General features: G+C 42.5%; 1 protein-coding gene across 1 annotated transcript in view; it reads left to right on the top strand.

The window, feature by feature from the left end:
• The window catches only part of PRKDC (protein kinase, DNA-activated, catalytic subunit), a 91,270-nt gene that overhangs the window by 43,463 nt on the left and 24,331 nt on the right, over positions 1-23,476 (top strand). Inside the window, exons 45-68 of the mRNA XM_083747488.1 lie at positions 42-114; positions 331-479; positions 964-1,101; positions 2,525-2,644; positions 3,360-3,503; positions 3,986-4,137; positions 4,628-4,759; positions 5,640-5,751; positions 6,429-6,553; positions 6,653-6,802; positions 7,211-7,384; positions 7,670-7,768; positions 8,814-9,024; positions 9,623-9,794; positions 10,398-10,613; positions 10,946-11,058; positions 12,640-12,771; positions 12,985-13,164; positions 14,565-14,782; positions 15,880-16,018; positions 17,226-17,414; positions 18,000-18,224; positions 18,472-18,580; positions 19,052-19,163. Of these exons, the coding sequence (XP_083603614.1) occupies positions 42-114; positions 331-479; positions 964-1,101; positions 2,525-2,644; positions 3,360-3,503; positions 3,986-4,137; positions 4,628-4,759; positions 5,640-5,751; positions 6,429-6,553; positions 6,653-6,802; positions 7,211-7,384; positions 7,670-7,768; positions 8,814-9,024; positions 9,623-9,794; positions 10,398-10,613; positions 10,946-11,058; positions 12,640-12,771; positions 12,985-13,164; positions 14,565-14,782; positions 15,880-16,018; positions 17,226-17,414; positions 18,000-18,224; positions 18,472-18,580; positions 19,052-19,163 (3,584 nt within the window). The remainder of the gene's footprint in view (positions 1-41; positions 115-330; positions 480-963; positions 1,102-2,524; positions 2,645-3,359; positions 3,504-3,985; positions 4,138-4,627; positions 4,760-5,639; positions 5,752-6,428; positions 6,554-6,652; positions 6,803-7,210; positions 7,385-7,669; positions 7,769-8,813; positions 9,025-9,622; positions 9,795-10,397; positions 10,614-10,945; positions 11,059-12,639; positions 12,772-12,984; positions 13,165-14,564; positions 14,783-15,879; positions 16,019-17,225; positions 17,415-17,999; positions 18,225-18,471; positions 18,581-19,051; positions 19,164-23,476) is intronic.

The following is a 23,476-nucleotide window of genomic DNA, read 5'->3' on the forward strand; positions in this document are numbered from 1 at the left end:
TATTTAAGCTAAAGGGCTTTGAAAACTTTTTTGTATTTTAGGTTCCACTAGATAGAAAAAAACAATACATTGCCATTAGGAAAGAAGCAAGGGAAGCAATGAGTGAGGATTCAGGTATTATTTGTTACTTCCTTTTTTAACTGTGTTGATGATGATGTACTTGGAGCTTTACAGAGTAACATAAAAATAACTTTGATCTTTCTCTTTTTTGTATTCTGAATGTTAGCCTGAGAGTTGACACATGAAACCAGTTTACTTAGAAGTTCTTCACTAGAGATGTGCATAGATATTTGTGCAGTAGTATAACCAGATTATGCCTTTCCCTTTTAGTCGAGCCACACTATTTAGCTTCTGCATCGTATATGGCAGATAGCAGTCTGAGTGAAGAGATGAGCCAATTTGATTTCTCAACTGGAGTACAGAGTTTTTCATATAATTCACAAGACCGTATTGCCTCCGGTTCTCGCTTCAGGAGAAAGGTGAGTTGACTTGTCTATTGTGTATGAAAGCTGCAAGTATGTTCATACACACACACACACACACACACACACACACAGGTTTGTGTTCCATTTCTTTCTAAAAGATCGGCATGAATTTTCAAATGTTACAGCTTTGGTCTTTTTAAACATGTAGAGCTGTAGAGGATATATCAGTGTATAGAGCAGGCTTCCTCAAATTCGGCCCTCCAGATGTTTTGAGACTACAATTCCCATCATCCCTGACCACCGGTCCTGCTAGCTAGGGATCATGGGAGTTGTAGGCCAAAAACATATGGAGGGTCGAGTTTGAGGAAGCCTGGTATAGAGCCTCATAATTTTTGCTACTACTACCAAGCACTTAACTGTAGCAATATTATGAAGACAAAATGAAAGGATAAAATGAAATTCATGTTTAATTTCACTTAAAAAAAAAAAAAGTATGACATCTTCAGAACTAATTGGCAGTTTTTGCTTGTTTAAAAAGGAGCCCACAGAACCTATAGTTTCAGATGATTTTATGGAACTGGAGATGGATGAGCTGAACCAGCATGAATGTATGGCCTCTATGACAACCCTGATCAAACACATGCACAGAAATAAAATCACACCCACAGTAGAAAAGGTAAATGTTGGCATGACTTCATATGTTGCTAACATAATCTTTTCCTAGGTCTTTCTAGGTTTAATTGTTTAGAAAGATGTCAGTGTATTGTCACATAAATGCTTGAAGATTCAGCATACTTGCTAGGTTAATGTTTTCTCTTTTTGTGAAGACTTCAGCATTGTGTGCAGATACTCCATATTCTGCAAGATCTTGTCCTACCCGTGGTTTATCCCCAGTTACTACAGGAAATAACCTCAACTAGATGAATTGATCCATGAAAGAAATGTGAGATAGATAGATAGATGATAGATAGATAGAGATAGATGATAGATATAGATAGATAGATAGATAGATAGATAGATAGATAGATGATAGATAAAAAGATAGATAGATAGATGATAGATAGATGATAGATAGATAGATAGATAGATAGATAGATAGATAGATAGATAGATAGATAGATATAGATAGTAGATAGATAGATGATAGATAGATAGATAGATAAAAGTTCAGCTGATTTAAGTCATTATAGATGCAGCCATCAGGCTGTGGGCAAAATGCACCCACTGTTCTCATGCCTGAGACGTATCAGATGCAGAAAGGTTTGAGCTGCATCTTAAAACCTCAAGCTAAATGGAAAAATGTTTCACACTCAGAAGTGTGGTTCTCATTCTTTATTTGCTTCCTTGGCTTGAATTCAAGCCTGACTTCAAAAGTGCAAGGTGCACCTGGAAAGGAAAACCTGGGAGTACAGGCCCCTTGATTCTTTCCTTTGAAGTGGAATGACTTGATCCCCTGGTAACATTAGGTGATAGACAGATGGGCAGCCCTACCCACCTATAAAAAGTGGCCTGTGGGGAAGCTTAGGATCTGGCCTGCCAACTGGATCCTGTTCTTTACCCTTAATTTAAATTGTTTGTGGAACAAACATTTTCCATGGTTTGAAGTTTGATTTCATATTGAGCAAAGTACTTGTGTTCATTTAGAAATATTGCCTTACTGTAGATTGGAAACTAACTGACATACAGCCCATACCTTGGGTTACAGACGCTTCAGCTTGCATTTTCTTGGGTTACAGACACGCCGAAAGCCGGAAGGACCGGAACAGGTTACTTCCAGGTTTCGGCAGTTGTGCATGCACAGAAGCACTAAATCGCAACCCGCGTGTGTACAGACGCAGTGCTGCAGGTTGCGAACGTGCCTCCCGCACAGATCACGTTTGCAACCAGAGCGTCCACTGTATTCTACTTCCTGTAAAGCATCTGTTTCCCTGTCATTCCCCCCTGCCCGCGTGCCCCCATCCCCGTGATTTGGGATGCACCTCTACTGGTAACTGAGGAAGAATTGTGGTTTAGCGCTGTGTTTTTGTTGCCTTTTAATTATGCCTTGTAAGATAATTGGCTGTTTGTGTCTGTGTACTTATTATCTTCTGGGGACTTAGGGTACAGATTCACCAGATCTTCCTCCATGGATGAAGTTTCTACACAGCAAACTAGGAAATCCATCTGTACCATTGAATATTCGCCTCTTTGTGGCAAAACTCATTGTGAATACAGAAGAAGTGAGTCGTTTTTTTAAAAAATGAGACTGTAAATGGGCACTGGTTGTTGTAATAATTTTCTACAGTATGAGTAAAGTAGGTTGAACTCAAAGTTTAAGAAGGTAATGAAGATTGGAATACAGAACTGATTAAAATCTTAATCAACCGGGCATTTTTATGATGATTTTGTTCCGTTTTTAATGGTTTTCCTTGTTTTATTTGCATATTGCTGCATGTTGCCCTGCTATTTTATGAGATGGTAGTATATAAGTATTTTTATAAATAAAACAAATAACACCTAAAATAATGAACTAATCCCTGGACGTCCATAAAACAGCCACCATAAGCATACATAAGCAGTAGTGTTGTATGATGGATTGGGCTTGTAGTTTTGAAACCTCCAGGTGAATAAAAGTAGCACTTCTAAGATAGGCAACTTTTCATGTAAGAGACATGGAATCTGATCTACTGCCTCTAATTGGAATGTGCTAATGGTAAGGGGAGAAAAATACCTGAGTGGCATGTTCAGGGTGTTCATATAAACCCAACTGTTCAAATATCAGTACCCTGCTTACTTTCCTAAGTATTGTGTGATTATTTATCAGTGAAGCATGAAATGTAATCTCATTGTTGGGCATTTGTAAGAAGTGCCCTCTCCATTTACTTACTTTTTCAATATTGTGCAGCAGTTTCCAAAGTGACACTGCTGTATAGATGGCATTCTGCATTTCTCTAGGTTTTCCAACCTTACACAAAGCACTGGCTGGGCCCCTTACTGCAGCTGGTTGTCTCTGGAGATAATGGAGGAGAAGGGATTCATTACATGGTGGTGGAGATAGTGGTCACCCTACTTTCCTGGACTAGTGTTGCTACACCCAAAGTAAGAAACTAAGAAATATATATGTGTGTGCGCATATTTAGGTTGTAATGATCTGATGCAGGGTCAAGGTGTAATTATGGGCCACTCACTAAGATTAAAAGGTGTAGTAAGACTGAAATTTGTAAGTTCATAATGAGAAATGTCCCTGGCAATTCAGTACGATGATTTTTAGAGCACCTTTAGTTTTAAATGATTTCTTAAGCATTATCCTGAGGAGGCACTCTAGTGAAAATAATAGCCAAATGCATTCATCTAAATAACTGTTAGTGATACTATAAATGTATTCTCATAATGTATATATAAATTTAAAGTGTGATTTAAATTTAAAGTTTGATTTGTCTTCTGCAGTTTCGCATTGTTAAAAAAAATTGTAGATTAATTTTTAAAGCATATTCCTTAGTTAAATTTTGATGATATTCTTCACCAGAGAAGAATAGTTACTAATATAATAGTTCAGTGCTTTGTGATTTGCTTTATACTAGGGAAATATCAAGGATGAAATCCTAGCTAACCGGTTGCTTGAGTTCTTGATGAAGAACGTATTTCACCAGAAAAAGGCAGTGTTCAGACATAACTTAGAAATTGTCAAGACAGTAGTAGAGTGCTGGAAAGATTGTCTCAGCATACCTTACAGGTAAATAATCTTAATAAAGGTACTCTTTGTAGTTGCAATACACATAAAAATCATCCTAGTAGTGTGAAGGCTTCTTTTTAAAAGCTAGTTTGGGTAGGTGGACTGTTGCATTTATACTAAATCCTGTTGTCATCATACATGTCTAGCAATGTTAGAATATACCTGTTGCCAATTCTCTAGTATTTAACCTGGAGACATTAAGGATCAATGTGTTTCATGCCTTAGACACAGATGGCAAACATGGTTCTCTCCAGATGTCGCTGGGTTGCAACTCATCATTCCTGATCATGGACCGTGCTGCCTGGGCCTGATGGAGTCCAACAACACCCTTAGAAGACAAACCTATAGCATGACTGGGTGGGAGTTGGGGATCAGGTGTTGATCTAATGCAGGGTTTCTAAAAATGCTCCAATTTGAATAGTCAGTATGAACTTGACCACTTCTATTTTTCAATCTATTTTTATGATCTCTGTGATTTTGTTTACTATAGGATAATATATGAACGGTTTTCTGGTAGAGATGCCAACACAAAAGACAACTCCGTGGGAATTCAGTTACTAGGAATTGTTCTTGCTAATAACCTGCCTCCCTATGATCCAAACTGTGAAATAGGCAGTGTGAAGTAAGAAAATTATTTTTGTGCAATTCAGCTGGAATGTACTGAACAAAAGAAGTGGGGCCAATAGAGAAGGAAACATGAAACACTTGCAAATTTGTCTTGCAATTCTCCTACCTGTTACTTATCCTTACCCCAAAACACAAAACCTGCAATCAGATGATAAATTTGGAGGCCGGTGGTAGGATTTTAAAATAATTGATTTCAACATAAAACTTCATAGTGTTCTCACTGCAGAAGGTTTAATCTCCTCCAAATTTTCATATTTGGATGTGGTTTTATTGCTTTGAGTAAAGCAATTAAATTGATCCCTGCAGCATTTTATATTCAAAGGATTGCATCAGGAACTACAGTGATCGCGTAATGCATCTGTGAGATCATGCAGAAGTTTACTCGGTGTTAAATGAGGTTACTCAAGCATGCTTCAGTCTCTGAATTCATGTTGATCATCTGAAAATGGGAAAAATTATGCATATAATGCTGAATTAGAACTAGCTTCCCATACTGGAGGGGAGGGAGAAACAGACAGGAATGGTAATCAATTTCCAAAATGAAAACTGGAACTTTGGGGACTGACATTGAAATTTTCAGCAAACGGGGAAGTAGATATGTATAAAGTGCATGCATGAGGCCAGGAATGGGGAATCTCTCATCCTCCAGATGTTGGATTGCAACTCCCACCATCCCTGACACTGAGCTGATGAAAGTCCAGAGTTCCCCCCATCCCTTCATTAAATTATTTGTAATCCACTTTGTTTATCTTACAGATAAAACAAGTGGTCTGTATAGGGTTTCTAAACATGCTCTTACTGATAACTGTTTATTACACATTAGACGTTAAAATACCATTCTGAGACTATCGAAGCATATTTCTTCTTCATGCTAGATACTACCAAGCTTTGACTAACAACATGGCCTTAGTAAAATACAAGGAAGTGTATGCAGCTGCCGCCGAAGTGCTGGGACTCATTCTTCACTATATTTCTGAGAAGGAAAAGGTGGATACAGCAGGCTATGTATTTTACAGTTTCTAAAACCAAAGCAGGAGTTTGCTTTTTAAGTGTATTCTATGCGGTTTTATTTTTTTAAGATGGTTCCTAAAATACACATTAAAACTGTGTTGTTATCTTAGCTAATCCACTGTATTTCATTGTATAACATGTCCATTGTATAACATTTTGACAGGGGAGAAAGTATTGCCCTTTTATTGAAACATTGGAGCTGTCATACTAGATTTCATCCATTCCAGTAATCTGCTTCCAGTAGCTGCTAGCTAGAAGTTAGGGTGAAGATTGCCATACTCAGATTGTTCCCCAACCTTCAGTAGGCAGCAGTTTATTGCCTCTGAGATAAAAGTCTCATTCCTACTGTGGCATTGAAAGAGCTAGCTCAGGCATAGGCAAACTCGGCCCTCCAGATGTTTTGGGACTACAACTCCCATCATCCCTGACCACCGATCCTGTTAGCTAGGGATGATGGGAGTTGTAGTCCCAAAACATCTGGAGGGCCAAGTTTGCCTATGCCTGAGCTAGCTTTCACAGATTTATCTAATCTTATAAAAATGACTGAGGAGGCCTCTCACTACTCACATAATTAGTAATTATTACTATTTTTTTGGTCAGGATATTGAGACTTTGGCATTAGAAAGTACCTAACGATATGTTCAATTTTTCAGATATTTGAAGGTCCGGTTTATGACTTGGTCATACAGCAGCTAAAGCAGCATCAGAATACCAAAGAGGACAAATTTATTGTGTGTCTGAATAAAGTGACAAAGAACTTCCCTTCTCTTGCTGACAGGTAAGTTGAGAACTCTCAATTGTCCTATACCATAGAGAGGTTCAGTTAACTCAGCAGTGTTATAACTTCCTGTTCTTTTTGGTTCTTGTTCGTGGAAAGGTTTATGAATGCAGTCTTCTTCCTGATACCAAAACTTCATGGGGTGATGAAAACTTACTGCCTGGAGGTAGTAATGTGTCGTGCCCAAGAAATAGCGGATCTGTATTTACAGTTGAAGAGTAAGGATTTTACACAAGTCATGAGTCATAGGTAAGTAAGGGCATAACTATCCATATTTCTAGCCAGGTTCTTCTGTGCATGACACAGACGCTATAGGAACTCTGCACAAACCCTATTTTCTGCACAAGCCCTATCTGAGCAAATGGGAATGGCTCAAAATCACATTCTCTTTGGGTGCTGAGGATAGGAGGAGGTTTTTCACTGTTATCACTTTTCAGTTGGCATTTTTCAGAGAAAAATCCTCGCAAGCTCAGTCAAAAGTCTAGCTTTGCTGCACTTTTGTATACATACTTATTGCTGTTGCAATGAAGTTATTTTTAAAATCCGTTTGACTGCACTTTTTAAAGTGAATAAAAATGCACTATATGTTTTTTAAAAACCTTTAAAAATTAAAATCATAGATAAATTAAAAAATGTGTTTTTGTTTTTCTCTCCTAGAGACGACGAAAGGCAAACCATATGTATGGATATAGTATACAAGATGCTACCTAACCTGAAACCAGCTGAGGTACGAGAGCTGCTTCCTGCAGTAACCGGCTTCATCTCTCACCCGTCACCAGTATGTCGGGGGAGAATGTATGACATTCTCATGTGGCTATATGATAACTACAGGTAAGAATTCAAGGACAGGTGTTATTATAAAGAAATGCTCCATTAAATTATGCCACCTGTTGCATGAGTGTGCCACACATTTCAGTCATGATGTGAAAAAAAATTCCAACTCTTGACATTTGACAATTCTGAAGCTGTCTTAAGAGACTGATAGAGAAATTTATGTGCGTATATTATTGTGACCATCATGGAATACTGTGAAGTATTGCAGATTTTCCACTAACCTTTTGTGTTAGTGAGAAGGCAGTAGAAGAGTTGAACTGTTTTTCCCTGCTCTTTCCTCAGGGATCCTGAAAGCCAAGCAGATGAGGACTCTTCAGAAGTGTTTAAACTAGCGAAAGAAGTTCTGTTACAAGGACTGGTTGATGAAAATTCTGGACTGCAGTGAGTAATACTATTCCGTATGTGTGTATTTAACGGAAAATCAAAGCCTTAAAAACTATTTAATTTCAGAAATCAGAATTATAACTTGAGTGTGTTGGGTGTCTGGGTTTGACGGCTTGGAAGGAAAGAAATGAGGTAAAGGTGGTTGTGTTTGCTTTTAAGTCTCTCCCCCTGCTGAATCTCATTTCTTTTCCTGTCTTCCTTTGGGCAGTACCAACTTGCCTCTCACTATCACATGAAAACAAACTGAGAGGATAATGTATTCATTTTGTCAATGAGTGGAGTGTGCTGTCACACTCCAACTAAACAGTATCCACTACTGTAAGGACTTTTAACTGAACAATGGAACTTCCCCACTGTGCCTAATGCATGACCTCTACATCAGCTCTGGGGGGTTTGGGGAACCCCTGGAACAGATTTAGGGGTTGTACAGGGGGAGGAGAGGGCAGGGAAGTTCCATTGCACAGCCAAAAGTCATTGCATTGGCAGAACAGTTTAGCTGGATACAACAAAGGAATTTACCACTAGGTTCGAGTCCTCGTTTTCCTGATTTTGCCTTGATAAAGTAAGAAATAAGGAATTGGATCTTGAAATGGTAATCTACTGGTAAAAAATAGGGGTGGGAAGATGGCTTTGCAATATTTGTTTTGTTTTATTAAATATGTATACCACCCTTCATTCATAGATCTCAAGGTGCTTCACAGCATAAAATTACAGTATAAAAACCACAGAATACATAATAAAAATAAGAACAACAAACGAATAATCCTCCCCCCACAACACATTTAAAAGGGCATTGGTTGAAGAGGAACGGTTTTGCCTGGTGCCTAATGATGGCACCAGCCAAACTTCCCTGCATTCCACAAGTGGGGAGCCACTGCAAAAAAGGCCCATTCTCGTGTTGCAACCCCCGGACCTCATAGGATGATTTCAGGGTCTGGGTAGGTTCATGTAACCCTGAGCCATTTAAGGTAATAATGGCTTAATAAATAAAACATGATTGAGCTTCCCATTGTTGTACTATGCTCTGTATTTCCTTTTACAGAATAATTGTCAGGAACTTTTGGAGTGATGAAACTAGGCTACCAGCCAATACCCTTGATCGAATGTTGACTTTGTTAAGCTCTTTATACTCTGTTAAAATTGAAACTCAGTATTTGAGCTTGGCTACGAATTTTCTGCTTGAGATGACCAGCAAGAGCCCAGATTACTCCAGAAAAATGTTTGAGTATCCGCTTTCGGAATGCAAATTCCAGGTGAATTTATTTATATATCCTTATTTTATATTTTTTTTTATGGCTTCCCCATGACATTTGGTTGGCTGCTGGGAAAGCAGGATGTTGGAATAGATGGGCCATTGGCCTGATCCAGCAGGGTCTTCTTATGTATTTTTATATAGAATTATGGGGTAGTCTTCAGGATCCATCACCCTTTAGTCCAGAGCCAGTAAAATCCATTGAACAGCTATTTGGCTGTCATTTACATTGGTCAGTTTCATACATTATTATTAATGATTACATTGGGAAAGGGGGATATTTTTATAAAATGAAATGGATAGAAATCAGAGGGGGAAATGGAATTTGGGTTAGGAAATGGCACCAATTTAAAAATAAATGCCTAATGGGGCAAAATTTTATACCCCTCCGATCCGGCTGGGTTTCCCCAGCCACTCTGGGCAACTTACAGCAAAATATTAAAACAAAGAAGTACATTAAGATTTTGTCTAATAGTTTCACATGTAAACCTATCATAGGCACATTTATTCCATTGTCCATTTCAGCTGAATCAAATTCAGTGACTTCAATGGGCAAAGATGGTCTCAGCACTGGGTTGTTGTTGTTTTTTACTTTCTAGGATTTTGCTATTGACTCAAGTTGGCAGTACCGAAGTACTGTTCTTACACCTTTGTTTGTGGAGTCTCAAGCTTCCCAGAATGCCAACAGGTATCGCTCACAGGAAGGATCTCTGGGTGGCCAGATAAGGGCTACACAGCAACAGTATGAATTTACTCCCACACAAAATGCCAGTAAGTTTTCCTGAAGCAGTAGTATTTAATGAAAAACTTAAAAGGGTTTGTGTATGGAATTCATGCTTCCATCCATTCAAAAACTTGTGTGTATGGAGGTTTCTACCTTGGTTCTCGAACTCAATCCATTCTGGAAGTCTTTTTGACTTCCAAAACGTTCAAAAACCAAGGTGCGGCTTCTGATTGGCTGATTGGCCCCAGAAACAATGCTGACAGCCGAAACGGACGTTGGGCTTCTGAAAAACATTCGCAAACGCAACAATTATTTCTGGGTTTGCAGCATTCGTGAGCCAATTTGTTCATCAGCTAAGCCATTTGGGAACCAAGGTACCACTGTACTTGCATATACTTACTTACTTACTTACTTACTTACTTATTTATTTATTTGTGTGTCTGTGTGTGTGTAAAATCTTTGGCCTCATATACTAAAAATATTAAGTATTTCAGTTTTCATACTGAACCTTCCCCTGATATTCTGTTTCTTTAACATCTATTTCTGGTTGTAACTTAGGCAAGTAAAAGAATAGTAGTGGCGGGGAGAAGGGCAACACATTATATTAAATGGAAAGAGATGTAATTATTAATGCTTTCTTCTTATTTCAGGTGGGAGAAGCTCTTTCAACTGGCTGATAGGAAACAGCGTTGACACTTTTTCAGAATACAGATTTCCTTCATCTTCTGAATCCCTGTCATCTTCGATGTTGTTCATTAACAAACGAGCTGACAAATCACACAGAACCGCCTTCAAACCTATAGGTCCTAATTTTGGAGAGAAAAGGCTGGGTTTGCCCGGTGATGAGGTGGATAGCAAAGCTCAAGGTACCACGGCTGTCAATGCAGATTTCTCCCTTACATCCTTAGTTAAAAGAAGCCTTCTTTATTATCTATGGCAAAGCAAAATACATAATATCACACAGGAGTTTTGCTCAAGCAACCAGAAGAAATTGGTTTCAAGAGTTTAAGCCCTTACATTAGGAAAGTTCTTAAATCAAAGGGTTCATATGTCATCAAAATCCCTTTACAGGTCTTATATGATATTATGGGTGAGACTTTCCCACCCCATTGTTTATTTAGGAAAGTGTTGTATGCAAGTTATTAAAAAGTAGCTTTATGTATAAGTTTAAAAAGAATTTTCCTTCTCTGTTGCTTAGGTATAGATGAACGGGCAGAGATTCTGAGACTGAGGCGACGGTTCTTAAAAGACAAAGAAAAGCTTAGTTTGATTTATGCAAGGAAGGGTGTTGTTGAACAGAAAAAAGAAAAGGTTTGTTTCCTATAGTATAAATAATAAACAGAGACTTAAACTGTTCTAGAGTGCTTCTACTGAAGTACCGCTTTAGGAACAGAGTGCCCGCATGCCTAGGAAGCGGATTGTTCAAGTGCCCCATAAGCAGTGGGGTTGAGAGACCACCAAGGCACATGATTCCTCTCCTTCCTAAGAAGCGGTGAAGTATCTAGCTGGGCTCTTGACAGTGTGAGGCACTACAGAGATGGGACTGGAGTATCAAAGCTCCATTCTTTTTCTCTCTCAAAGAAATGTGAGGTGTTGGGGTTCCCCCCCCCCAAGGAGATTGTGTTATGATCTTTCTGTTTTGTTGCTTCCTTTTCCAAAGCTGATCAGGAAGCCTGCCTATCAAGGTTTTTCTGAGGACAGAAGTTGGCTGACTTGTGGAGGAAGCTATCCTTGCATGGGGCATGTGTGCCCCACTTGCTCCAGTAACTCAGGACCACTCAAATTAGCCTAATACATTTCCTAAGTAAAGAGGAACACTCACACACACCCCATTTCATGTCTTACCCACTCTGAAGCATATGCATTCCCTGAATTCTGCTCTTCTTGTTTACTTAATGTAGTTCAGCTTGAAGCCTAAACCTTAGAATTGAACTTTTGGGAAGAATTGGAATATGTGAAAACAAAAAAAATATTCCTTCCAGTAGCACCTTAAAGACCAACTAAGTTAGTTCTTGGTATGAGCTTTTGTGTGCATGCACACTTCTTCAGATACACACTGTGTGTATCTGAAGAAGTGTGCATGCACACGAAAGCTCATACCAAGAACTAACTTAGTTGGTCTTTAAGGTGCTACTGGAAGGAATTTTGTTTTGTTTTGACTATGGCAGACCAACACGGCTACCTATCTGTAACTGGAATATGTGACTTAAACTTGAGGCCATGCATTTTCTGTATCAACATTCTTGAGTGGTCAGCTCTCCCTTTGCGGGATCCACAAAAAGGAGATGTATATTTATTTATCTATTTATTTTGGAAATTTATTAATTACTTTACATATAGAAAATATCAGCGCCATTTAAAACATCAGTAATACAGTAAAGCTGTATAAAAATACCATTCTACAGTTCATATCAGTGATCTGTATTCATGGCTTGGGTTAATCATCTGGAAAGTCTTGTCTAAATACAGAAGTATTCAACAGGCATTGAAAAATGTAGCATAGTCAGTGTCTGTCTAATATACCCAGGGAGGGAATTCCACAAGGCAAGTGCTGCAGCACTTAAAGATTCTGCTCTAAGTACAATGGAGTGGACCTTGGGGGAATCAGACGCCATTAGGACGGCCTGTCCTGATGACTGCTGTGATCAAACTGGTATATAGGGCCCAAGAATATCTTGCAAGTAACCTGGTACCAGGTTGGTTACGGCTTTTATATGCAACTGGCAAAACCTTAACCCGTGGCTTAGTAGCTTATCAGCAGCCAATAATATAGCTCTCTCAGCAAAGGTGTTACATGCTCAATGTAGTAATCCATTCTCAATGTTACTGTAATATAAGCTGTTTTTTTTCTGTTCACCTCAAAACTAATTCAGAAGTGATCTATTGTTGCAGGAAATTAAAACCCAGCTAAAGATGAAACATGATGCTCAGGTCACTCTGTACAGGAAGTACAGGCAAGGCGACCTTCCTGACATCCAGATTGAATACAGCAGTCTTATTACCCCTCTGCAGGGCGTAGCTCAGGTATGCTCTTTTATCCGTGTTACTTAACTCCTTTTTTTTCTTTTTTGGGTAACACAGTTTCAGTAAATGCATTTCAAAATTTGTGCAAGGTACTCGAATGTAAAGCTGTTCCTGTAAACGTCTGCGCTCCAGTTGCAGAAGAGACACGTGGTTCTCTGTGGAAGCACCAGTGCAGTTGTACCAAGGATTCATTCTTTGCATTGTCAATTACAGAGAGACCCTATACTGGCTAAGCAGCTTTTCAGCAGTTTGTTTAGTGGAATTCTGGAGGAAATGAAGAAAATGAAAACTCTGCCTGAGAAGAACAATGTTGTCCAGCAGTTGCTTGAGGATTTCAACCACTTCCTGACAACATCTGTACTGTATTTCCCACCGTTCATAGCTTGCATCCAGGTATTGCTTTCTACGTTGCATTTTGAATTTTGTCCTGTTTTGTCTTTTTAGGCATATACACCAGGTTGGGAGGAAACCTTTTTAGCCCAGTGGCCAGATCTTTATTCCCTCCACCCACCATGAGGCATCTTTGACCGGTGGGTGGACCCACTCACCTCTAAACTATCTGGCTTCATAATGATATTGACATATGTCAAAGTTCAACGGAAGTCCCTGTACAGCAGAGATTTCCAAACTTTCATGTTGGTGACACACTTTTTAGACATGCATCATTTCGTGACACAGTAATTCAGTTTTACTAGCAAACCAGAGGTTAAACTAACCCCTTTCCAGCCCCAGGAGAAGCGCGGGGAATGTTTGCGCGACACTCCTACACACTGCAGCTGAGACACTGACGTGTCGCAACGTACAGTTTGGAAAGCTCTGCTGTGGAGCAACCACCTTTAAAGACACACATCTCAAATAGGCTCCCTTAATTGACAGTTGGCTGATGGTCGCTTAGAGGGAGCCCCTTTGAAGTTTCTGCACAGAGGAAAATGACCCAAACAGAGGAGCAGTTCCCCCTCTGCAAAGGAAGTAGTTTGCATTCAGAGCAGTGGGGGAAGTGCTTTGAAAACAAACTACTTCCTTCAGAAAAAAAGAAATGCTCCAATGAAAGATGACACATTTTTTTCTTTCCAAAGAAACTTGCCAAAGCCCCTTCTGCAGTGCTTCCCACATATTTGTGTCACTTGATATGACTTGAACAAAACAGGCTGGTGGGCCAAATTTGACCAGCAGAACAGAAAATTTCCACCACTTTTACAGAAGATATAAATGAGCACAAGCTAAAATTGATTAAAGATGACACCATTCTTACTTAAATTTGTCAATATTTACCCAGGGATGTATTAGTTCTTCCTTCTTCTAATGGTCTGTGAAGTTGCCTTAATTCTTGTTCTCTGCGTTATAAAATTTACCTAGTTGGCTAATTTATTTATAGACAAAGGTGTCTAGAACTGCCAGGCTCCATTCACTCACTTTCTATTTCATTCATTCATTCATTCATTTTATTTGTATACCTGTTAACATCCATCTGTCTTGGGAGACACGCAAAAAAACCCATGCTCAAAGTGGCTCACACCAATGAAACAGGGATGCATTTCAAACAGTCACTATAAAAACAATTTGCTTGTGTCTGATTATGAGTGTTGTACTTGTGTCTGATTATGAGCGTTCTAGACGTAACAGGGGGTTGTTGGATTAAATGGGAGGGCATGTGTGTGTGTGTGTGTGTGTGTGTGTGTGTGAGAGAGAGAGAGAGAGAGAGAGAGAGAGAGAGAGACATGGTTTATTAAACATTACATATTAAGCTAACCTCAAAATAATTCCAATAGCTAATTATGGGTTTGGTGCGATAGGAAATGAGCTACCAACACAGAGAGCTGCTGGACCTCAGCCCTTCAAGTGTGAGCACTAGCTGCTTAGCAAGTTTGCAGCAGCCAGTGGGTATCCTGCTTCTTGAACAATCATTAATTCACCTTTCCCCTGAGAAGGAGGAGGAGGAGCCACCCTCCAAAAGGATGCGTGGAACGACAGAACTTTCACCCAATGTGATCAAATGGATTGAACTTGCCAAGTAAGTTTTTTTCTTTCCTCTCTAGAGTTATGTTACTGTATGGTATGTTTTTTAATTGACTTTATAAAAAAACTGTAAGTAGTACTATTTTTGCAGCTGTTTATATAACACCTATCGTATTAGCATTTTCTCAATAGTGATGCTGTTGGACTAGGACTGAAAACAAACCCAGGTTCTAATGTTTACTCAACATTGATGCTCACTGGATTAATTTGAGCTGCCCTGGGGTGGCTAAACCATGGGGTGTATACAAACTGCCAAGAGGTTTTGGGTGGCCCTCAGGGGCAACCCCCCTCCCAGCTTCTGTGTGGTGTATATGTGTAAATATATACGAGGGGGAACTCCCCTACCTTCCCCAAGCACCCTAGTGTAACCTTCACCACTTCTAAGTCATTTGGAGCTTCTAAAAAAAACCCTTAATGGAATCTTTCCTGCTGCTCTATTAACAGTGCTACTTTTTAGCCTACTCTCTTCACTTCTCTTCATTTGTTGTGCAATGATGTCTTCAGTAGCTGATGACAAACTATCCTTCTTGATTACCCGCAAAGGCACCAGAGCAGCAAAAACAATGCAGGCAGCTGTGAACAGAAGTAAGGGAGTCAGCACCACCTATTGATTGCAATGGTTATCAAATTTAATGTATTTGGGGGAATTAGGGATAGGGAAGACAGGTTCTGAAAGAAGGAGGGAAATAATCACATAAAATACAGGCAATGCCCCAATTATGCACATTTTGTTTGTTTGCGACCATGCACACACGTGCCAAGTACCTGGAAGTGGTACCCAGAAATGTTCAACCGAGCCCCCCATTCCTCCGGCACACGGGACGTGGAGGGGCGGTGTAGCTGGCCCAGCTGATGTGTGCAGGGCAGTAGCTTTACTGTGCATGATAGCTGGGATGACTCAGCTCAGGCTCCTGAAGGCCAGAGGGATGGAGGGGCTTGGTTGAGGAGGGCTCTCCAGGGTGCTCCCCATTTTACACGATTTCACATACATGCGTGAAATGACCTCGGGGCCATTGCTTATGGAAGTTAGGATAACATGTACTTAAGCAATAAGCATTCAGCTGTATCCTGGACTTTCCCCCCGCTTTCTAGGCTTTATCGATCAGTTGGAGATTATGATGTTCTGCGGGCTATTTTTAGTGGGAAGATTGACACTAAGGAAATTACTCAGAAAGCTCTATTAGCAGAAGCAAAAAATGATTATGCTGAAGCAGCGAAGCAATATGATAAGGTATGCTTTTCATATGAAGTCTTGCTTTCAAGTAGGAAGAAAAGTCTTACTTGCTTTCAAGTCTGAAGAAAAAATAAGTAATTGTTCAGGCTGAATATGGATTTTTAAAAGGTTCTTCTAATCATCATTTCTCTGCTTTAGCCAGGATAATTTTCTTCATGACTGAGGAAAAGGAGAGGCATGAATTGCACATAAATGTGTTAAGACTTTGAAAGCTTTTCAATGCAGCTTTATAGTCATTAGCAGAGGTAGAAGAGAGTTTGATTTACTGACCTCTAAGGCAGTGTTTCCCAATCTTGTGCCTCCAGATGTTTTTGGCCTACAACTCCCATCATCCCTGACCACTGGTCTTGCTAGCTAGGGATGATGGGAGTTGTAGGCCAAAAACATCTGGAGGCACAAGGTTGGGAAACACTGCTCTAAGGTACCCCTATGGTGTACTCAGAGTATTGATTAATGGAGGGTCAGAGTAATTGGTGCAACACCAACATAGGTTGGAAGGCTGGGCAGGGTGTGCAGTGTGTGTGTGGTGGTGGGGGAATCCCATTGATAGGAATTCTATCAGCCCTCCCATGAAGCCATTCTGAGAACTCAATTTCAGGGATTTCTCCTGGTGTTGGGCCAGAGAAACAAAGCAGGGATGCATTTTGCTTACCACCCTCCCTGTTGCCCGACACCCACCCTGCTTAAACTGGTTGAGGTGGTTTCCTGAGTTCTCTTCTTCTTCTTATCCCTTTTTTTCATTAGTTAACAGTTTGCTTTCAGTGTTTCGTCTGTTAACTTGTTAGTCTATATATTGTTGGATATGCTTAAAAACAAAGGAGTGTTGCTGTATTAAAAATTAGTTTTGTTAAAGGAGCATCTCCATTTTGGCAGTTATCCAGAAATATTATATGACTGGTAGTTCTGCTTTTATGGGAGGGGCTGTCTTTCATGCATGCAGCACAAGCTTTGCATGCCAAAAGGCATCTCTAGGTGCAGCTGGAAAAGATGCCTGTCTAAAATCAGCATTGGTGGTTGTGATCTAGATGGGCCAATGGTTGGGCTTGGTATTCGGCAGCTTCCTTTGCTCCTAAGTCACGCGGTGTTGTTGTTTTTGCACAGGTATCAAAACTGTTATGGAAGAGCAAATTGGCTATGAATTCATAATTGCGTACAGATAAATGACTAGCTAATCACTGAGATACACATGCATTTGTTTCTACAGGCACTCTCTATGCAAGACTGGCCTGATGAAGAACCAACAGAAGCGGAAAAAGATTTTTGGGAGCTTGCATCTCTTGAATGTTACAACCGCTTGACAGAATGGAAGTCTCTGGAATACTGTTCGACTGTAAACATTGATAATGGACAGCCCTCAGACCTAAATAAAACATGGAGTGATCCATTTTATCAGGTTTTCAAACATACCTATATATTTTCCATTCTGGCTACGTAGCACTTGTTCATTGCATCTGTCTGCTTATATGTCAGGGCCAAACTGCATGCAATAATGGAGATTTGTGATACATCTCTGTGTTTTCCTACAACAGGTCTAACAGCAGCTTCTGGGGTTTGTGGGGTTTGAGTATGCAAGTTTGTGTGTGTGTGTGTTCGTGCGCTGCAGGGGAGGGGAGTTAAGTATTCTCCTCCCCCTGCTGCTGCTCCAGAAAAACTGGCTACCCTAGTACCAGCTGTGTTTCAATTTATTTTCATTCTTTTCTTTAAAAAAAAGGGTTTTGAGATCAGTCATGGATCTGCTGTGTAATGTGTCATTTGGTCCTTCCCTGTGGGAAGAGCTCTCAGCCTAATATTAGTCTTGTGTGGAAGAATCTCACTGTTACTATGTATTAAAATATTAAACGAAAGCACCAAATGCAGCAGAGGACATTAAAGTTTTAATATAAATATAATTAAGTGAAATATAATCCAAGATAATGCAATCAGGTCATGAATGCTATTTCAATGTAATAAAACTAATTTCAATTTCCCACCACTTTAGGAAACCTATCTGCCATACATAATTCGCAGCAAACTGAAGCTTCTCCTTCATGGTGCTAATGACCAGTCTTTACTGACATTCATTGATGAAGCTATGAAGACTGAACAGAAGAAAGCTCTAATAGAAATGTATTACAGCCAAGAGTTGAGTCTTCTCTACATTCTACAGGATGATTTTGACAGAGCCAAATATTATGTCAATAACGCTATGCAGGTTTTCATGCAGGTAAGGATCACATACATCTGGTGTGAAAAGTCAGTAGATAACTGATAAAAGTTCATTGCTACTGCAGGATTATGTCACTCTCTACTGCCTCCTTGGGAGTTAAAAGGGGATAAAATGGGTTCAGGTTTAAAGTCTTGAGATGATCAGGGCTTGCTAACTGCAGAATGTGTAAGGAAAAGCATAGCATAAAGGAAAATACACTAATTGTTGTACAGGAATTCAAATGGGAATGTTGTCTACTCCACAGAACTATTCCAATATCGATTCACTGTTGCACCAGAGTCGACTGACCAAGCTGCAGTCCGTTCAGGCTTTAACAGAAATACAGGACTTTGTCAACTTTATAGGCAAGCCAGGTAAGTTTTTTCAACTTCATGCAGTGCTTTCACATTGTTGTAGTAGACTTGTAAATCTGGAAGGAAATTTATCCCAACTTGGAGGTATGTATCTTTCATTTTGCACCTACAAAAATGTACAGAATAGCTATAATGATATTGGATGTCACCTTTTCTTGATAGTGGCTACTACTACAGGTTTTTTTATCACTTTGTTCTGATGCAAGTGTATTTCTGTATTTAAGCTACTCTTCTGTTTTAAACTACTGTTCTTCTATGCCACATCATGACCTGTTTTGACATTCCGGAAGCTGACAGAACCAGCTTCCACTGAATTCCTGTTTATAAAACAAATATGCATACAAACAATTCAACATCAGTAACTGGCCATGCTAGTTATTTAGGATTTTGACGTGTTTCTTATGCTGCATTATCAGGTTGCAGGTGTAATTTTTAAACTTTGTATTCTTTCCTCCAACAAATGGTTCTTAGGTAATATAGGTTCTCAGGCATCACTTAAGAGACTTCTTAGTATTTGGACAAACAGATATCCTGATACCAAAATGGATCCTATGAACATTTGGGATGATATCATTACAAATCGGTAAATAAAGGTTGATCTTGATTATTTGTGATTGCATATATCTATTAAATATTCAGTCATTTAATATGTTCCCAGTGAAATTGTTCTTGCACTGTTGTCAGAGCCACGAGAGGTCCCAGCTCACAAGAAACCAAAATCCAGTCCAAGTTATATACAAAAGGTTTTATTGAAGAACATTGTTGTCGTTACATCCAAGCTCCGTGGCTCAGCATCTGTTACCCTTAGATGTTAGAAGTCCCCTCTGAGTCAGTCCCGCCCCTGTACCAGCTTAAGAGGCTTGTACTGCTCCACCTTTTCCTCTCTTTCCTTTTCCGCAGGGTCTTCCTGCCCCCCTGTGCTCCCTCCCTCCGGGACTCCCCCGAGGCTGAGTCTTCTGCCGCCTGCTCCCCCCTCCTTCGTGCTTTGGGACCAGGCTCCTCCTCAGGGCTCTCCTCATTTCCGCGCGCCTCCACATTTGAACTTGGCGCGCGTACGTTGCCTCTGACCTTCCTTTCGACCGTTACGCTACTCTCGGTACTACACTCCTCCCCTTCCAGCAGGACGTTTTGCTCCGAACTCCTTCCCCTCTCTGCTCCCTGTTCTGCTCTTTCTGACACACTGGCAACTCCACCCCCTTCACTCCGTTCCGACGGAGAGGCCGGTCCCGATCTCCAGCCCCCACTGGGGATTCCCCCTTCGTTCCCCTGCTTCTGACTGCCTCCCTCTCTACTGCCCCTTGGCCTGACCAGGGGGGCTCCCTTTTGGGAATCCTCGGATTCACTTGACGGACTCACTGACAACCTCGGGTCGTCGTCGTCCTCTTCCTCGTCGCCCTGGGACCCCTCCCCCTCGCTCTCTGTCCCTGAAACCCTGACATCCATCCCCCCCTCGAAGCCCCCCCTTCCCCCCTCCCGCCCATCGGGTGCAGGTTGTAGGAGCTGCAGCTCTTCGGAGGTGGATGCAGGATACAGGTTGTGTACCTCCATATCCTCTGCTTGCAGTTCGGTGTATGAGTGTTCGAATTCGGGTTCTTGACCCAAAGTGTTCTCTTCTCCCTCTTCCATTGGTACCTCGTCTGGTGCTGCCGGCCAAGGTCCCGTCAGCCATTTCCTGCGCCAGTCCTCCTCTGGTTGCTCGTCCCACCAATAAGAGGGTTCTGTGTCCACCCCTGAGCACGATCCCCTGGGCGGGCTAGATTCTGGCGTTCTCTCCTCGGCTGAAGAAAAACCCCGGAAAGTACTGTCTGAGAGTGTGGGCGTAAAGAGCCAGTCATCAAAGTACTCGGCTGGCATGGGTCTATGCGGGAAAAGGGCATGGAACTCGTCTTTTAGAAGAGGTTCGTCTAAAGCGTAGCCCGGCACCCAACCGTTGGCACTGGCTGGAGTGCCCTCTGTGGCTAGAAAGTATTCTACCCCCTCTTCCCCCCATCTCGAGTCCAGGATTTCTGTGACCTCGTTGAGTGGTTCGGCCCTAGGCGCCCTCTCCCTCTCCTGTGACTTAGTGTGTAGTTGCGGGACTGTTTCAGACTCCTGAAACCTGTGCGGTGCCTTGTAGGGGGTGAGCACCGACCTATGAAATACCGGATGCACTCTGGAACCTTCGGGGAGGGCTAGTCGAAAGGCTACAGGGTTGATCTTAGCCTCCACCTGGTACGGCCCTAACTGCCTGTGCCCTAGCTTCTTCTTGGCCAACGACTTGGCTGGCATCGCTTGGGCGGCTAACCACACCCAGTCCCCCACTTGGATCTCCTCCCCCGCTCTCCTGTTTTTGTCTGCCTGCACCTTATATGCTTGCTTGGCCAACTCCAAATGTCTCCGCAACTCTTCGTGCACCTCCTGCAGCTCCGCTGCAAACTGGTCGGCTTCTTGCGGCACCCCCTCTCTCGGTGCCCCGAACCCCGGGAAGGTTCTGGGATGACGACCGTTGTTCGCGAAGAACGGCGTCACCCCCGTGGACGCGTGCTTCGTGTTGTTATAGGCAAACTCTGCCATCGGCAGGTAGTCCACCCAAGCTGCGGGTCGCTGATTGGCGTAACATCTCAGGTACTGCTGCATGATCGCATTGACCCTCTCAGCTTGGCTGTTGGTCTGTGGGTGTCTCGCCGACGTAAGGTTGATCTTGACGTTCAGGATACCTAAAAGCTTCTGCCAAAAATTGGAAACAAACTGGCGCCCCCTGTCGGACAGGATGGACTGCGGCAGCCCATGCACCTTGAACACGTGATCAATGAAGAGTTTGGCAGTCTGTTCCGCCGTCGCCACCTTTGCGCACGGAATGAAGTGCGCCATCTTGGTGAACAGGTCCACAACCACCAGTACCGCCGTCTTCCCTCTGGAGCTGGGCAGGTCAGTAACGAAGTCCAGGGCTACCCTCTCCCACGGTTGCTGTGGCGTTTCCAGCGGTTCCAACAGCCCCGCTGGCTTCTGGTGTACTGGCTTGGACCTTTGACAAGTGTCACACCTGGCGACGTAATCCGCTACCTCTCCACGCATCCGAGGCCACCAAAAGTCCCTTGCCACCAGTTCTATTGTCTTCTCCTTGCCGAAGTGGCCCGCACTGGGGGCGTCGTGCAACTGCTGCAGAACCTTTGCGCGAAGCTCGTCGCTTGGCACGTAGAGGGCACCTTTGCGAGTTAGCAGCCCGTCGCGTAGTTGGAAATCTTCGCCACTCTGCACACCTCTGCGCAACTCCTCCATTTTGGACTGTGCGAACTGATCCACTTGCAACGCGCGTCGCACCGCGTCCAGATCTACTGTGATGGCAGCGCACGACCACGCCTGCGGTGCGAAAATGTGCCTGGCTGCTACTGGTGTCGCTTCATCGAGATATTGCGGTTTCCTGGATAGCGCATCGGCTATAACGTTGGAATCTCCGGGGATGTACTCTATCCGAAAGTCGAAATCCGCGAAGAATTCCGCCCAGCGCATGTGTCTCTGGCTTTGGAGCTTCGCCGTGCGCCAATACTCTAGGTTCTTGTGATCCGTGCGGACCTGTACTGTGTGCTTGGCTCCTATGAGGAAGTGTCGCCATGCTTTGAACGCTGCGTGAATGGCCAACAGCTCTCTGTCCCATATGGTGTAGTTTTGCTCCGCCTTGCTGAGCTTTCGGGAGTAAAAGGCACCGGGTCTCCAGTTCCCATGTGGATCTTCTTGCAGGAGCACGGCTCCAACCGCCCTGTCTGACGCGTCGGTCTCTACTCGCATGGGCCTGCCTGGATTCACGTGCAGCAGCTGCTCCTCGGAGGCGAAAAGGCTTTTAAGCTTCCGAAAAGAGTGCTCCGCCTGTTCCGTCCACACGAACCTCTTCTTCTTGGAACTCAGAGTGTCCGTGATCGCTGCCGTCTCCTTTGCAAAACCTCTGATGAATTTGCGGTAGAAGTTGGCGAAGCCGACGAATCTCTGGACTTCCTTCCGATTGCGTGGGCTCTTCCAGTCCAACACCGCGCGGACCTTGATGCTGTCCATGGCCAGCCCCTTGTCGGACAGCTTGTAGCCCAGGAAATCCACCTCCGTCACATCAAACTGGCACTTCTCTAACTTGGCGTAGAGCCTGTTCTCCCGTAGTCTTTGCAGGACTTCCTTTACGTCCCTCTCGTGGGCCTCTTCCGTCTCCGAAAAGATCAGGATGTCGTCGAGGAAACACACACATTTCTTGTAGAGGAGTCCCGCTAGCACGTGATGCATAAAGGCTTGGAAGACGTGAGATCCATTTTGGAGACCAAACGGCATAACTCTGTATTCATACGTGCCCAGAGGCGTGAACATGGCCGTTTTCCACTCATCGCCCTCCCGGATGCGTATAAGGTTATACGCTCCACGCAGATCGAATTTGGTGAAGATCTTCCCCTTCCTCACGGTTGCTAGGAGATCATCAATCTTAGGCATGGGGAAGGCCTTGGGTTTGGTCATACTGTTTATGGTTCTATAGTCCACAATGAGTCTCTTTTGGGGCGTGTCCTTCTTCTTCACAAAGAACACAGGACTGCCCCCCACTGCTTTCGATTCCCGGATGAATCCACGCTTCAAATTGTGCTCTATGAACTCCCTGAGCTCTTGCATTTCGTCCTCAGACATGGAATACAGCTTTGCAGTCGGCAACTGTGCCCCCGGCACCAGATCGATGGCACAATCATAAGGTCTGTGGGGCGGCAACTGGTCAGCTTCCTTCTCGCAGAAAACCTCCAGGAACCCTTCGTACTTGCTAGGTACTGCCTGCACCATGCCAAGTCGCAGCTGCTGCTCAGCCCCCTCCTCCTGGCAGGACTGGATGCAATTTTGAGCACAGTACGATGAACAAAAGGTGATCTGGCGTTGGTACCACGCTACAGCAGGACT

This window comes from Podarcis gaigeae (assembly GCF_964106915.1).
Source record: "Podarcis gaigeae genome assembly, chromosome: 7".
NCBI classification, from domain to species: Eukaryota; Metazoa; Chordata; class Lepidosauria; order Squamata; family Lacertidae; genus Podarcis; species Podarcis gaigeae.